This window comes from Oryx dammah, unplaced genomic scaffold (genome assembly GCF_014754425.2).
Source record: "Oryx dammah isolate SB20612 unplaced genomic scaffold, SCBI_Odam_1.1 HiC_scaffold_26, whole genome shotgun sequence".
NCBI classification, from domain to species: domain Eukaryota; kingdom Metazoa; phylum Chordata; class Mammalia; order Artiodactyla; family Bovidae; genus Oryx; species Oryx dammah.
The window spans coordinates 46,635,731-46,651,160 of record NW_024070210.1 but is presented as its reverse complement, the minus strand read 5'-3'; the positions used below and the strand labels follow the sequence as shown (position 1 = coordinate 46,651,160).

Genomic DNA, 15,430 nt, shown 5'->3' with positions numbered 1-15,430 from the left:
AAAGAGGAATCACAAACTTTCAGCATACAGAAAGGCCACCCCCCAAACAGCAACCTAAACAAGATGAAAAGGCAGAGAAATATTCAGAAGGTAAGGGAACATGATAAATGCACACCAAACCAAACAAAAGAGGAGGAGATAGGGAGTCTACCTGAAAAAGAATTCAGAATAATGATGGTAAAAATGACCCAAAATCTTGAAAACAAAATGGAGTTATAGATAAATAGCCTGGAGACAATGACTGAGAAGATGCAAGAAATGCTTAACAAGGACCTGGAAGAAATAAAATGAGTCAATCAATAATGAATAATGCAATAGCTGAGATCAAAAACACTCTGGAGGGAACCAACAGTAGAATAACTGAGGCAGAAGATAGGATAAGTGAGGTGGAAGATAGAATGGTAGAAATAAATGAAGCAGAGAGGGAGAAAGAAGAATTAAAAGAAATGAGGACAACCACAGATACCTCTGGGACAATGTTACATGCCCCAACATTTGAATCATAGGAGTCTCAGAAGAAGGTGACAAAAAGAAAGACCATGAGAAAATACTTGAGGAGATAATAGTTGAAAATTTCCCTAAAATGTGGAAGGAAATAGCCAACCAAGTACAAGAAACCCAGAGAGTTCCAAACAGGATAAACCCAAGGTGAAACAGCCCAAGACACATTAATCAAATTAACAAAGATCAAATATTAAAAGCAGCAAGAGAAAAACAACAAATAACACACAAGGGGATTCCCATAAGGATAACAGCTGATCTCTCAATAGAAACTCTTCAGGCCAGAAGGGAATGGCAGGACATACTTAAAGTGATGAAAGACAAAACCTACAACCCAGATTACTGTACCCAGCAAGGATCTCATTCAAATATGAAGGAGAAATCAAAAGCTTTACAGACAAGCAAAAGCTGACAGAATTCAGCACCACCAAACCAGCTTTTCAACAAATGCTAAAAGATCTTCTCTAGACAGGAAACAGAGAAAAGGTGTAAACTCGAACCCAAAACAACAAAGTAAATGGCAATGGGATCATCAGTTCAGTTCAGCTCAGTCACTCAGTCATATCTGACTCTTTGTGACCCCATTAACTGCAGCACACCAGGCCTCCCTGTTCATCACAAACTCCCAGAGTCCACTCAAACCCATATCCATTGAGTCAGGAATGCCACACAACCATCTCATCCTCTGACATCCCCTTCTCTCCTGCCCTCAATCTTTCCCAGCTTCCGGGTCTTTTCCAATGAGTCAACTCTTCGCATCAGGTGGCCAAAGTATTGGAGTTTCAGCTTCAACATCAGTCCCTCCGATGAACACCCAAGACTGATCTCCTTTAGAATGGACTGGTTGGATCTCCTTGCAGTCCAAGGGACTCTCAAGAGTCTTCTCCAACACCACATTTCAAAAGCAGCAATTCTTCGGCTCTCAGCTTTCTTTTTAGCCCAACTCTCACATCCATACATGACCACTGGAAAACCACAGCCTTGACTAGATGGACCTTTGTTGGGAAAGTAATGTCTCTGCTTTTTAATATGCTATCTAGTTTGGTCATAACTTTTCTTCCAAGGAGTAAGCATCTTTTAATTTCATGGCTGCATTCACCATCTGCAGTGATTTTGGAGCCCAGAAAAATAAAGTCAGCCACCGTTTCCACTGTTTCCCCATCTATTTGCCATGAAGTGATGGGACCAGATGTCATGATCTTAGTTTTCTGAATGTTGAACCAAAACCTGATAAAGATGCCACAAAAAAAGAAAACCACAGGCCAATATCACTGATGAATATAGATGCAAAAATCCTTAACAAAATTCTAGCAAACAGAATCCAACAATATATTAAAAACATCATACATCATGATCAAGTGGGCTTTATCCCAGGATGTAGGATTCTTCAATATTCACAAATCAATCAATGTGATTATCCACATTAACAAATTGAAAGATAAAAACCATATTATTTTCTCAATAGATGCAGAGAAAGCCTTTGACAAAATTCAACATCCATTTATGATAAAAACCCTCCAGAAAGCAGGAATAGAAGGAACATACCTCAACATAATAAAAGCTATATATGACAAACCCACAGCAAATATTATCCTCAAAGATGAAACATTGAAAGCATTTCCCCTAAAGTCAGGAACAAGACAATTGTGCCCACTTTCACCACTACTATTCAACATAGTTTTGGAAGTTTTGGCAACAGAAATCAGAGCAGAAAAAGAAATAAAAGGAATCCAGATTGGAAAAGAAGAAGTAAAACTCTCACTGTTTGCAGATGACATGATCCTCTACATAGAAAACCCTAAAGACTCCACCAGAAAATTACTAGACCTAATCAATGAATATAGTAAAGTTGCAGGATATAAAATTAACACACACACAAATCCCTTGCATTCCTAACAATGAGAAAACAGAAAAGGAAATTAAGGAAATATTCCATTCACCATTGCAATGAAAAGAATAAAATACTTAGGAATATATATACCTAAAGAAACAAAAGACCTATATATACAAAACTATAAAACACTGGTGATTTAAGAAATCAAAGAGGACACAAAAGATGGAGAAATATACCATGTTCATGGATTGGAAGAATCAATATAATGAAAATGAGTATACTACCCAAAGCAATCTATAGATTCAATGCAATCCCTATCAAGCTACCAATGGTATTTTTCAGAGAACTAGAACAAATAATTTCACAATTTGTATGGAAATACAAAAAACCTTGAATAGCCAAAGCAATCTTGAGAAAGAAGAATTCAACTGGAGGAATCAACCTGCCTGACTTCAGGCTCTACTACAAAGCCACAGTAATCAAGACAGTATGGTACTGGCACAAAGACAGAAACATAGATCAATGTAACAAAATAGAAAGCCCAGAGATAAATCCACACACCTATGGACAACTTATCTTTGACAAAGGAGGCAAGAATATACAATGGAGAAAAGAGAGTCTCTTTAACAAATGGTGCTGGGAAAACTGGTCAACCAGTTGTAAAAGAATGAAACTAGAACACTAACACCATACACAAAAATACGTTCAGAATGGATTAAAGATCCAAACATAAGACCAGAAACTATAAAACTTCTAGAGGAAAACATAGGCAAAACACTCCGACATAAATCACAGCAGGATCCTCTATGATCCACCTCCCAGAATATTGGAATTAAAAGCAAAAATAAACAAATGGGACCTAATTAAATTTAAAAGTTTTGCACAACAAAGGAAACTATAAGCAAGGTGGAAAGACAGCCTTCAGAATGAGAGAAAAACATAGCAAATGAAGCAACTGACAAAGAATTAATCTCAAAAATATACAAGCAACTCCTGCAGCTCAATTCCAGAAAAATAAAAGACCCAATCAAAAAATGGGCCAAAGAACTAGACAGATATTTCTCCAAAGAAGACATACAGATGGCTAATAAACACATGAAAAGATGCTCAACATCACTCATTATCAGAGAAATGCAAATCAAAACCACAACGAGGTACCATTTCATGCCAGTCAGAATGGCTGTGATCCAAAAGTCTACAAGCAATAAATGCTAGAGAGGGTGTGGAGAAAAGGGAACCTTCTTACACTGTTGGTGGGAATGCAAACTAGTACAGCCACTATGGAGAACAGTGTGGAGATTCCTTTAAAAACTGGAAATAGAACTGCCATACGACCTAGCAATCCCACTTCTGGGCATACACACCGAGGAAACTAGAATTGAAAGAGACACATGTACACCAATGTTCATCACAGCACTGTTTATAATAGCCAGGACACAGAAGCAACCTAGATGTCCATCAGCAGATGAATGGATAAGAAAGCTGTGGTACAGATACACAATGGAGTATTACTCAACCATTAAAAAGAATACATCTGAATCAGTTCTAATGAGGTGGAAGAAACTGGAGCCTATTATACAGAATGAAGTAAGCCAGAAAGAAAAACACCAATACAGTTTACTAACACATATATATGGAATTTAGAAAGATGGTAACAATAACCCTATATCCAAGACAGCAAAAGAGACACAGATGGGTAGAACAGACTTTTGGATTCTGTGGGAGAAGGCGAGGGTGAGATGATTTGAGAGAATATCATTGAAACATGTATATTATCATGCGTGAAACATATCACCAGTCCAGGTTTGATGCATGAGAAAGGGTGCTCAGGGTTGGTACACTGGGATGACCAGAAGGATGGGATGGGGAAGGAGGTGGGAGGGGGAGTTAGGATGGGGAACACATGTACACCCGTGGCTGATTCATGTCAATGTATGGCAAAAACACTACAATATTGTAAAGTAATTAGCCTCCAATTAAAATAAATAAAATTTTTAAAATGTAAAAATGCAAAAAGTAAAAGTAAAAAATGAAAAAACAATAAATGCTGGAAAGGGTGCAGAGAAAAGGGAACCCTCTTACACTGTTGGTGGAATGCAAACTAGTACAGCCACTATGGAGAACACTGTGGAGATTCCTTAAAAAAAACTGGAAATAGAACCCAGCAATCCCACTGCTGGGCATACACACCAAGGAAACCAGAATTGAAAGAGACACATGTACACCAATGTTCATCACAGCACTGTTTACAATAGCCAGGACATGGAAGCAACCTAGATGTCGATCAGCAGACAAATAGATAAGAAAGCTGTGGTACATATACACAATGGAATATTACTCAGCTATTAAAAAGAATGCATCTGAATCAGTTCTAATGAGGTGGATGAAACTGGAGCCTATTATACAGAGCGAAGTAAGCCAGAAAGAAAAATACCAATACAGTATATTAACACATATATATGGAATTTAGAAAGATGGTAACAATGACCCTATATGTGAGACAGCAAAAGAGACACAGATGTAAGAGGGAGAAGGCGAGGGAGGAATGATTTGAGAGGATAGCATTGAAACATGTATATTATCCTATGTGAAATAGATCGCCAGTCCAGGTTCGATGCATGAGACAGCGTGTTCAGGGCTGGTGCACTGGGATGATCCTGAAGGAAGGGATGGGGAGGTGGGAGGGGGGTTCAGGATGGGGATCACATACACCCATAGCTGATCCATGTCAATGTATGGCAAAAACCACTACAATACTGTAATTAGCCTCCAATTAAAATAAATGAATTAAAAAAAGAAAAACAAATATTGTATATTTAATACATATATATGGAATCTAGAAAAGTGGTGTTGATGAACCTATATGAAGGGAAGGAAGATGCAGACATAGAGAACTGACTTGAGGATACAGTGGGGGAGAAAAAGAGGGAGACAAATGGAGAAAGTAGCATCAATATACATACACTACTATGTGCAAAATAGACAGCTGGTGAGAAGTTACTGTATAACATAAGGAGCCCAGCTGGCACTCTGTGATGACCTGGAGAAGTGGGATGAGGGGAGGAGAGGCAGGCTCAAGGAGGAGGAGATATATGTACAATAATGGCTGATTTGCATCATTATATGGCAGAAACTAAAACAACATTGTGAAGTTTTTTTAAAAAAAATTATCCTTCAGGGTGAGAAACTATTTCTCCATTAGATATATGTCAATTCTTCCATTACCAAATGCTGTTTCCAAAAAAAAAAAAAAAAAAAACAGTAACTGTATTTTCAAGTAACCCGACAGAAATGAGTTAATTTAAGAAAAAGTAGATGAAATCTGGCCACTCCTACTGGCCTGGAGCAAAGAGGGTTGTGACAGGTCAGTGCTCTTCTCTGAAGCTTCTCTGTTTCTCTTTGCTATTCTCCATTTCTACCTTCTACTTCACATGGATGGTAGCCTTGGGCCAGGGAGGCAGTGAAGTGTAGAACCTCCAAATAAAATCAGCCAGACATGAACTGAGATGAGGCTGTTTGGGGAACTCATCTGACATTTCCATGAATCTCTGAACATGCATGGAGGTACTGCAATGGTGGGTGGGCTTATCACCTGCTCTAACTTCACTTGATTCCAATTGTGTAAGTCACAGACCCAATATTCCATAAGACTGAAATCCCAAACTCAAATGAAGTAACTTTAAATATCCTTTATTGTGAATTGGTCATTGGTCAGACCCAAATATAGACTTTTTCCTTCCTTTTGTTTTATTCTGTGTATGTGTGTATGTATATTGACAGATAGCAACATTTTCAGAAAAGAATTAGCAACATAATGAGGGTTCTAGAAATCTAAAAATGATTATTATCTTGTAAAACTATTAAACAAGATAGGAGACAATTTATTAAATATTTTCTTCAAAGGTAAGATTTGGCTTAAAATAATAGAAGTTACTAGAGTATATTTTGAACCAGTTACTAAAATTGGTTCAAATTTTAATTTATAAGCTGGAATTTTCTAATACAAATTGCCTGCCATACTGTTAAATTTTCTCTATGGGTTTTCAAACAGAAATTACATGATAATTTTGAGAAGGAAATTGAAGAACCTCCTACGTTTACAGGAGAATGCATTAGCTATGCTTTCCAACTCTCACTTCTTTAAATTTTTATTCTCTCCTTTTCTTTTGATTTTGGCACACATGGGGTTATTTCAAACAAGGTGCCACCATAAAAACCTTTTTGCTTAAAGCAATGAAAAGAGAAGTTTCTTAAGGAAACATCACTAATCCTATAGTTCAGTACATTTGCTGTGTCATGTCCTACTCTTTGAGACCCCGTGGACTGCAGCACACCAGGCTTCCCTGTCCATCAGCAACTTCCAGCACTCACTCAAACTGATGTCCATTGAGTCAGTGATGCCATTCAACCATCTCATCCTCGCTCATCTCCTTCTCCTCCTGCATTCAACCTTTTTTAGCATCAGGGTCTTTTCCAGTTGCATCAGTTCTTCGCATCAGGTAGCCAAAGTATTGGAGCTTCAGCACCAGTCCTTACAATGAATATTCAGGGCTTTTTTCCTTTAGGGTTCACTGGTTTGATTTCCTTGCAGTCCAAGGGACTCTCAAGTGTCTTCTTCAATACCACAGTTCAAAAGCATCAATTCTTCAACACTCAGCTTTCTTTATGGTCCAACTCTCACATCCTTACATGACTACTGGAAAAAACATAGCTTTCACTAGACCGATCTTTGTAGGCAAAGTAAGGTCTCTGCTTTTTAATATGCTGTCTAGGCTTTTCATAGGTTTTCTTCCAAGGAGTAAGGGTCTTTTAATTTCATGGCTGAAGTCACCATCTACAGTGATTTTAGAGCCCAAGAAAATAAAGTCTGTCACTGTTTCCGTTGTTTCCCTATTTGCCATGAAGTGATGGGACTGAATGTCATGGTCTTAGTTTTTTGAATGTTGAGTTTTAAGCCAGATTTTTCACTATTCTGTTTCATTTTCATTGAGGCTCTTTAGTTCCTCTTTGCTTTCTGTCATAAGGGTGGTATCATCTGCATATCTGAGGTTATGGATATTTCTCCCGGCAATCTAGATTGTACTTCATGCTTCATGCTGCCAGCATTTCGCAAGATTTACTCTGCATATGAGTTAAATAAGCAGGGTGACGATATACGGCCTTGGCATACTCCGATTTGAAAGCAGTCCATTGTTCCATGTCCAGTTCTAACTGTTGCTTCTCGACCTTCATACAGATTTCTCAGGAGGCAAGTAAGGTGTTCTGGTATTTCCACGTCTTTAAGAATTTTCCACAGTTTGTTGTGATCCACACAGTTAAAGGCTTTGGCATAGTCAATAAAGCAGAAGTAGATGTTTTCTGGAATTCTCTTTCTTTTTCTATGATTGCACAGATGCTGAAAATTTGATATCTGGTTCCTCTGCCTTTTCTAAATCCAGCTTGAACATCTGATACTTCTCAGTTCATGTACTATTGAAGCCTAGCTTGGAGAATTTTGAACATTAGTTTGCTAGGACAACTTTATGTTTTATTGATAGTTATTGTGGTAAGTGGTGAAGCTGAATTCATGTATCAAAACCTTTTTCCATTCAGTGTGAGAATGTGAGTTTCAGGGAAATATAAGGAATTATTAAGGAAAACATCCCTTTCCTGGGAGATACACATCTAATTTCATTTTTTTGTACTGTTTCTAATTCTTCCAGTTTACATACATTTTAATGAATAACTTCAAAGAAAAGCTTGCCACATGTATTTAACCATTACCAAATAAAGCATGCTATCTGAAGAGATGGAAACAGACTATGAAAATGTTTCTAAAGCTTATGAGTGGGTGGCATCTCTCTTCTCTGAAAGGCCTGAAGAATGAGCTCATTTCTTAAGTATGACCTACATCATTTTTTTCTTTAAGAGATCTAAGCCATAGTTTCTTTATGGCAATATTTTTTCCAACCTATTTTCTCAAAATATCACTGCCCTAATATGGTTGTTTCTTAAGACACTGGTTCAGAATTCACTTTTAAAAGAGGTAGACTAAAGTGTAATTGTAGGATGGGATGTTGCAGGTAACTTGGCTGGGTAATACTGAGTCAGTTTCCCTTCATTATAAGCATTCATTCCTAAGTATACATTTTATGTTTTAAAGGAGTACTATTTTGCTTTAAAAAACACATTCATTACCATTAACGGTCTCAACTGATCTGGTTGTATAGGGAGAATACTAATCAGGTAGAGGAAAGTGTACAATGTGTGTGAATTGTTACTACCACAGCCGGCCATACCAGCATTCGCGATTTAATCTCTATTTTGACATTTTCCTCTGTCCTCCCTCAATTTCAGGCAACCCATGCACCTTACACTGACCATATTCAAATAAATAACAAAGGGGACACTATTAAATGTGAAAAACGTATCATTTGGAAATGAAAATCCATGTTTAAATAGAGTTCTTCAGCAGTACTTTTTTAGTTATTTAAGGTCAGGAGACAAATCAATTCAGCAGTGAAAAGTCAATAATATGTGTTTTAGAGTTTGGGCATTTCAGGACCTAATTTAAAGTACCAGTATAAAAGGTTTTCTTTTTTCAGAAATGAAAAATCTAAGATAACCTGTCATAAAAGTCAAAGTGACATGTACTTATTCAGAAACGTAAAAGAATGGAAAAGTCCATTAACATTCACTGAGCATCTACTATGTGCCAGATTCTTTACAGCAACTTTCCCATTTAGTCTTCAAAATAAACCACTAAGGTAAATTGTATTATTCCTATTTATTTGAAGGAAGAAAAATGAAGCCCTGAGAAATTAGAAAAACTTTTTCCAGGTCACCTATCTGGTAAGTTAGATTTGTCTTTGACATTCAGATACACGACCTCCCAATTTCAAGGTCTGCACAGGGGCTGCAGAAGAGCATGGGGCTTGCTTGCAGAAGGCAGAAGTCAAGCAGGCTTGGGAATTCCAGTTACTGTCACCTCAGGGATGCGTCAACCCTGTTTGAGGAACATGACTTTACACGTTCCCACTAATCATGTGGGGCTATTATGAGATAAAAGTAAGAACACAGATTGGAAGTCACTTTGAAATTTTCTACTTGGGCCAAGTGCCATCGAGCTCCAAGTAGTTATTCTGAGGAATCTGACAGTGCCAGGGTCAACAAAGTCAGTTAGGTGATTGATGGGCAGTGTGTATAACTTTGTGTGACTGGATAGGATTTGTTAAGAATTATCAAGGGCTGAAAATAACATAGGATGAGACCAGCTCTGCACACCTGCTTCTTCACCTGAGTACTCACTTTGCAAACAGTCAGCATTCAGGAGGTCCTGACACTTTTCATGGCACTTCACTCCACACTCCGAACACTTCATGCCTTGCCGGGCAATACCCCATAGGAGCCCTTCACACTCGTAACAGTAGGTAGGTGTTGTAGCCGTCCAGACCTCAAAGTTGTGCGGGGTGGTGGAGGACATGGGGTAGATCAGTGCCTGTAGCGTCTTCTTGAAGACATGTATTTTCTGGGAAGGTGAGAGAAGTTACCAATGTAAGGTACATCAATGGATCTGGAGAAGGCCAACATAAAACAAACCACGTTATCACTTTTTCCTGAAAATGCTATTTTGAGAGGACTCTTTAATTATTGATTTAAATGATGACTGTCATCACAGTGACTCTGCTCAAGTATTCTTCCTTCAATGCTCCAAGGCCCAATTCAGTAATTTGAATACAGAAATTCCCTAATTTTCACACTGGACTGGGCTCCACTGCTATTCTTTCATGGCAGCACAGAGCTCTGGTTTCTTGATAGTAACTACATCCTCTGTCCTATTACTTCATGAGCACAAGGATGATGAACATCATGCTCACTGCTGGATCAATCCTCAGAGCCTAATCTAGTCTATGGCTGAGATAGATATTCAGGAAACATCAATTCAAAAGTCTAAAGTAATTTATATTACTATCCTTGGTCTAAGTTGGTTCTTGGTAAAATCATAAAGTCATGGAAAGTATTCTGAATGCTGATTTTAAACTTCTACAAACACCCCTCACTCCTCCTTTGTATCTTAACCAGGCCTCACCTCCCTGATTCTACCATGCCATCCTCTGTAACATGACAGCCCTCCCCAATTCAGAAGTATACTTCTATAGATCTTTCTACAGGGAACTGCTTTCACTGTCTTAAAGGGAGATATATATTTTTTAATTTATTGGGATATAATTGCTTTGCGATGTTGTGTTAGTTTCTGCTGTATAGCAAAGTGAATCAGCTTTATGTATACATATATCCCCTGCCTCTGTGGGTTTCCCTCACCACCCCATCCCACCCATCAAGCCACCACGGAGCTGACCTCCCTGTGTTACACAGCAGGTTCCCACTAGCTATCTATTTTACACGTGGTAGTGTATATATGTCAGTGCTAATCTCCCAGTTAATTCCACTGCTCTCCCCACTGTGTCCACTTGTTCATTCTGTATGTCTCCACCTCTACTCTTGCCCTGTAAATATGTTAATCTGTACCATTTTTCTAGATTCCATGTATATGCAGTAATATACAATATTTGTTTTCCTCTTTCTGTCTTACTCACTCTGTATGACAGACTCTAGTTCCATCCACATCTTTACAGATGACTGAGCGGAGATAATTTTTTACAATACATGGAAGCCATTGGTGAAGTGAGCACTGAACAAGGAGCCCAGAGGCCTGAGCTCCTGAGCACAGTCTCTGTCGCATGACAGTTGAAATGGGCTTCAGAAGGCAGGGGCTGTCTTATCTCTGAGTGTTAGGGCACAACATCTTTTCATGGCATGAAATGAATGTTGTGCTACTTAAGAGTCTTATAATCTATGGAGAGACTTAAGTTCTCTAATCCTCAATTTCCTGCTCTACCTGTCTACTGTGTGTTGATGATCAGTGTGACAGTAACAAATAGAGCCCATAGACTTCAAACACTGAATAAATGCTAAGTAAGAGTGCTCATACTGCAGATTTGTTTAGATGAGTCTCTTTGCTTCTCATTTCCCACTCTGCTGACTCACTGGGGAGAAAGACCAGCACTCTCTGAAGTTACATTTATAAATAATTCCCCACAACCACCTGATGCCTGATGAATAGTTGTTTACATAAATCCTGTAGGAATCTAGCTGATAAGAAACACTAGAAGGGAAGTGCTTGTGTTTTCCATTAATCATCCTTAAGCCTCATTTAGAGTATCTTCCCACAGTGTTGAAATGGCTACCTTTCTATTATTCTTCAGTTCCAAAGTATGGAAACAGCACTTTTCTTTTTATCACTAACTCCCCTCACCAGGCATTTCCCTAGAATATGTCTGGTAATGGTACAAGGAGTTTCCCTACCAGGAAGCTAATCTTCACCAAAAATTTTTCTATCTTTTAAAAACCAAGATCCAGCCTTGCTACTCAGTGAGGGTCTGATCAAAGTTCTTTACATTTCAAGTGAGCCTACATATCAAAAGTGTGTTCAAAATATGGGAACTTCACAAGTGGGGGAAACTTGTGTTAGAGTTTACATAGAACAAGTGGATCCATCACTTTTCAATAAAGATAATCTGAGTCAATAAATCTCTGGTTTCATTCTGTAATGAAGATGTCATGTCTTGGAAAGAACTGTTAAGAGTTCTATTAGATTTAGAAGCATGTATTATTCATCTTTGCTTCCCCTTTACTGCCTAGCAGAGTGATATTCAATATCTTTGAAGTGAACTGAATGATTCTTGGCATAAGAGATATACCATTAGTTCTACATAGACAGTTTTATGTTCTGAGCTGAGGGCCTGGGAGACTGTGTGATGTGTGTGTGTGTGCATAGTACAGAATTGTTGGTTTAGCTAAAAAAAAAAAAAAAAACACAAGATTGGAGTTCAGGTATATTTGCAATTGCATAATTTGTTATCTTAGTAGGGGGAAAAAAACAATTCTAACTGGAACACTGGGTAGGAATAGAACAGAGTCTGCTACTGAAAATAAGAAAAGAGAGAGAAACATATTAACTTAGAAAGCAGAGTTGGGCAGATTCTTTACCAGCTGAACCACAAGGGAAGCCCAAGAATACTGGAGTGGGTAGCCTATCCCTTCTCCAGCAGATCTTCCTGGCCCAGGGATAGAACCAGGGTGTCCTGCATTGCAGACAGATTCTTTACCAATTGATCTATCAGAGAAGCCTAGAGCCAGGCAAGCAGTTGCTTTTTAATATGAATTTATCCACACAATTTAAATTTAATGATTAACACATTTAATCTAGTCCCTTATGTCCATTTTCTTTTTATTGAATTCAAGTGATATACAATCAGTCCTCTAAATTTTTAGGCTGTAGTAAGAGTATTAATATAAAGAACACTTGCTAAAATATCACACATGTTGAAGGGAAACAAATGAAAGACAGTTTTGATAGACAGCTGAGAAGGTTTCATTGAAATTGAAATGTTTGTTTTGGTTTGGTTAAAGAGGCATGGTCCATTTCATGAGAAGAGAAGCTAATTTCAAAAAAGAAGAAACATGGAAAATTTATCAAACAGCACATCAAAAATCAATTGAATAGGGCATTAAAATAAACCATAACATTTGAAAGCTATAGAAGCTGGACAAAAACATAAGATAATTCACTAGAGGGTATATGTTCCCAGTCTCAAGAAAATGATAATTTGAGTTTTTCATTCTTGATTTTGGGGATATGGGCATGTGTTTACTAAAGCTGAAAATCACTCTAAAATAAATGGTTTATGAAAATATTTCTTATTCCAGCAAAGCATAAGATAGAATGATGGTCTAAGATAAGATAGAAATTCAGGAAATTGATAGCTAAGGAAAGCATGGAAAAATAAATCTGATATGATCATCTCAGGGGAATATGGTATACTGAGGGAAAGAGTGTATTTTTAGCAGCAAAATAACAGCAGATCAAATAAGATTACAACAACATAGCTTTTGTGGAGTAAGGTGAAAACCTAGGATATGGGGCACTGAATAAGAACAAAAGAGAAGAAAACCCTAAAATGAGTTATGGGAAATGGAAGTCTGCCACTTACCTTGGATTAAGAACTGGATTAGCGAGAAGAGAAAAAATATACACATATATACCCACGCATACCAGCACTCAGAGTAGATAGAATAAGATAACTTGGTGCAGGTAATAGGATGCTAGCTGATGTGAAAGGATGGGGACTGGGAATTATGTTATCAAGAGAGGGTCTCTGGCCTAGCTAAACAAGGAACCAGACATATGGAGAAGACGGTTCAAAGAACAAGCAGAATCCTAATTACTGGAATTAGGACTGATAGAGTGGATTCAGCGATTTGGGAGACTTGCCACTAATCTATTTTAAATGTTTCTAAACTTTTCAAATCTTGTACAGTCAATGTAATATTATTAGCTAAAATGTATGTTCTGATAATAATAAAATCTATGTTCACTGCAGAAGTAATTTATAAACCGAAAAAGCACTAAAATAAAAAATAGCTTAATCTTTCAAATTTAGGCATAGTTTGACCCATATTCTTCCAGTAATTTTTATATTTATAGCCAGGATATCAGGCTTTTGCAGAGAAGTAAAAAATAACAAACATTACTTTTATACTACTGAAGTGATTCCAGAAAATAAGGCAATTTTATTGTGTTTCAACAGTGCCTTGATCTGTAGAAATGAGAACAAGGAACACCGTCACTCAGATAAGACTTAGTAACCAAACATGCCCTATGGACTACAAAGGGGAAGATGCGCACATTTTATACATAGATTTTGTTAAAAATTCCTGCTCTGAGAAACTGGAATTTAAAACAAGTTGCTCTACTAAATCACTTCCTGAACAATTAGGACTCTGGAATTGCCTTTCCTATTGACAGCTATATGGGGAAATTAGAATGAGTCCAAGAAATAAAGCAGTCAAGCCTCCTACTGAGAACAATTACCAGTGTTTTGGGGCCACCAAAATTCCAGTCTACCAACTGTTGACACTTAAAACAGGAACAAAGCTTGGTTACCTCCATTTGCCACATAGCTTTTCTCTCCCCCTGCCCCATGTTAACCAATGACTTATCTAATAAAGTTCTATTTTTCCTCTCATACTCCATCATAGGAATATGCAAACCATCATTTTCTTATACTTAAAAAAATCACATTTTGATAATTCTAGGAAAAAGCATGCTTTCTGTTTTGAAGTGTATTTCATGTGCTTAATGCATGCTTTTTAGAAAAGAATCAATTTACTACCCTCTATGGTTTTTCCAGTGGTCATGTATGGATGTGAGAGTTGGACTGTGAAGAAAGCTGAGCACCGAAGAATTGATGCTTTTGAACTGTGGTGTTGGAGAAGACTCTTGAGAATTCCTTGGACTGCAAGCATGAATTTGAGTGAACTCCGGGAGATGGTGATGGACAGGGAGGGCTGGCGTGCTGTGACTCATGGGGTCACAAAGAGTCAGACACAACTGAGCGACTGAACTGAACTTAACTGACTGATGTATCATTTGCTATTTCTGGACAAAAGCATCAGAAAGATTTGCAGAGCAAAGGTTAGATAAATGTGACCTTTGAAATTTGTTATGAGGACAGAACAATGGTAGAATAAGATCCTGAGCATAAAAACAGACATAATTTTATGACTGATTTTTTAATCAGACTAATCATTACATAAGATTGACACCAGAAGGTAAAATTACTCAGGCAAAATTTTTACAGCAGAACGTACAGAGACTAAAAGTTATGTGCCTCTACATGGAACACTTTATGTAATTTGTTCTTACTCACATTGTATTAGTCACATTACCACTGACTTAAGTAACTAATAGATTGAGTCCAAATAAAGAGTGTAGAACAGTGATAAAATAGATGATTCAATAATTTAAGAAGAGGACAATACAGGATATACACTTTAAAAGATAATTTTTTGCTGTCTCGCATACAGGGTTATCGTTACCATCTTTCTAAATTCCATATATATGTGTTAGTATACTGTATTGGTGTTTTTCTTTCTGGCTTACTTCACTCTGTATAATCGGCTCCAGTGACATTGAAACATGTATACTATCATGTAAGAAACGAATCGCCAGTCTATGTTCGATACAGGATACAGGATGCTTGGGGCTGGTGC

At 37.6% G+C, this 15,430-nt stretch overlaps 1 protein-coding gene across 1 annotated transcript in view; it reads right to left on the bottom strand.

The window, feature by feature from the left end:
- The window catches only part of UNC13C (unc-13 homolog C), a 692,819-nt gene that overhangs the window by 381,308 nt on the left and 296,081 nt on the right, over positions 1-15,430 (bottom strand). The window contains exon 9 of the mRNA XM_040226553.1: positions 9,623-9,842. Coding sequence (XP_040082487.1) covers positions 9,623-9,842 — 220 coding nt within the window. The remainder of the gene's footprint in view (positions 1-9,622; positions 9,843-15,430) is intronic.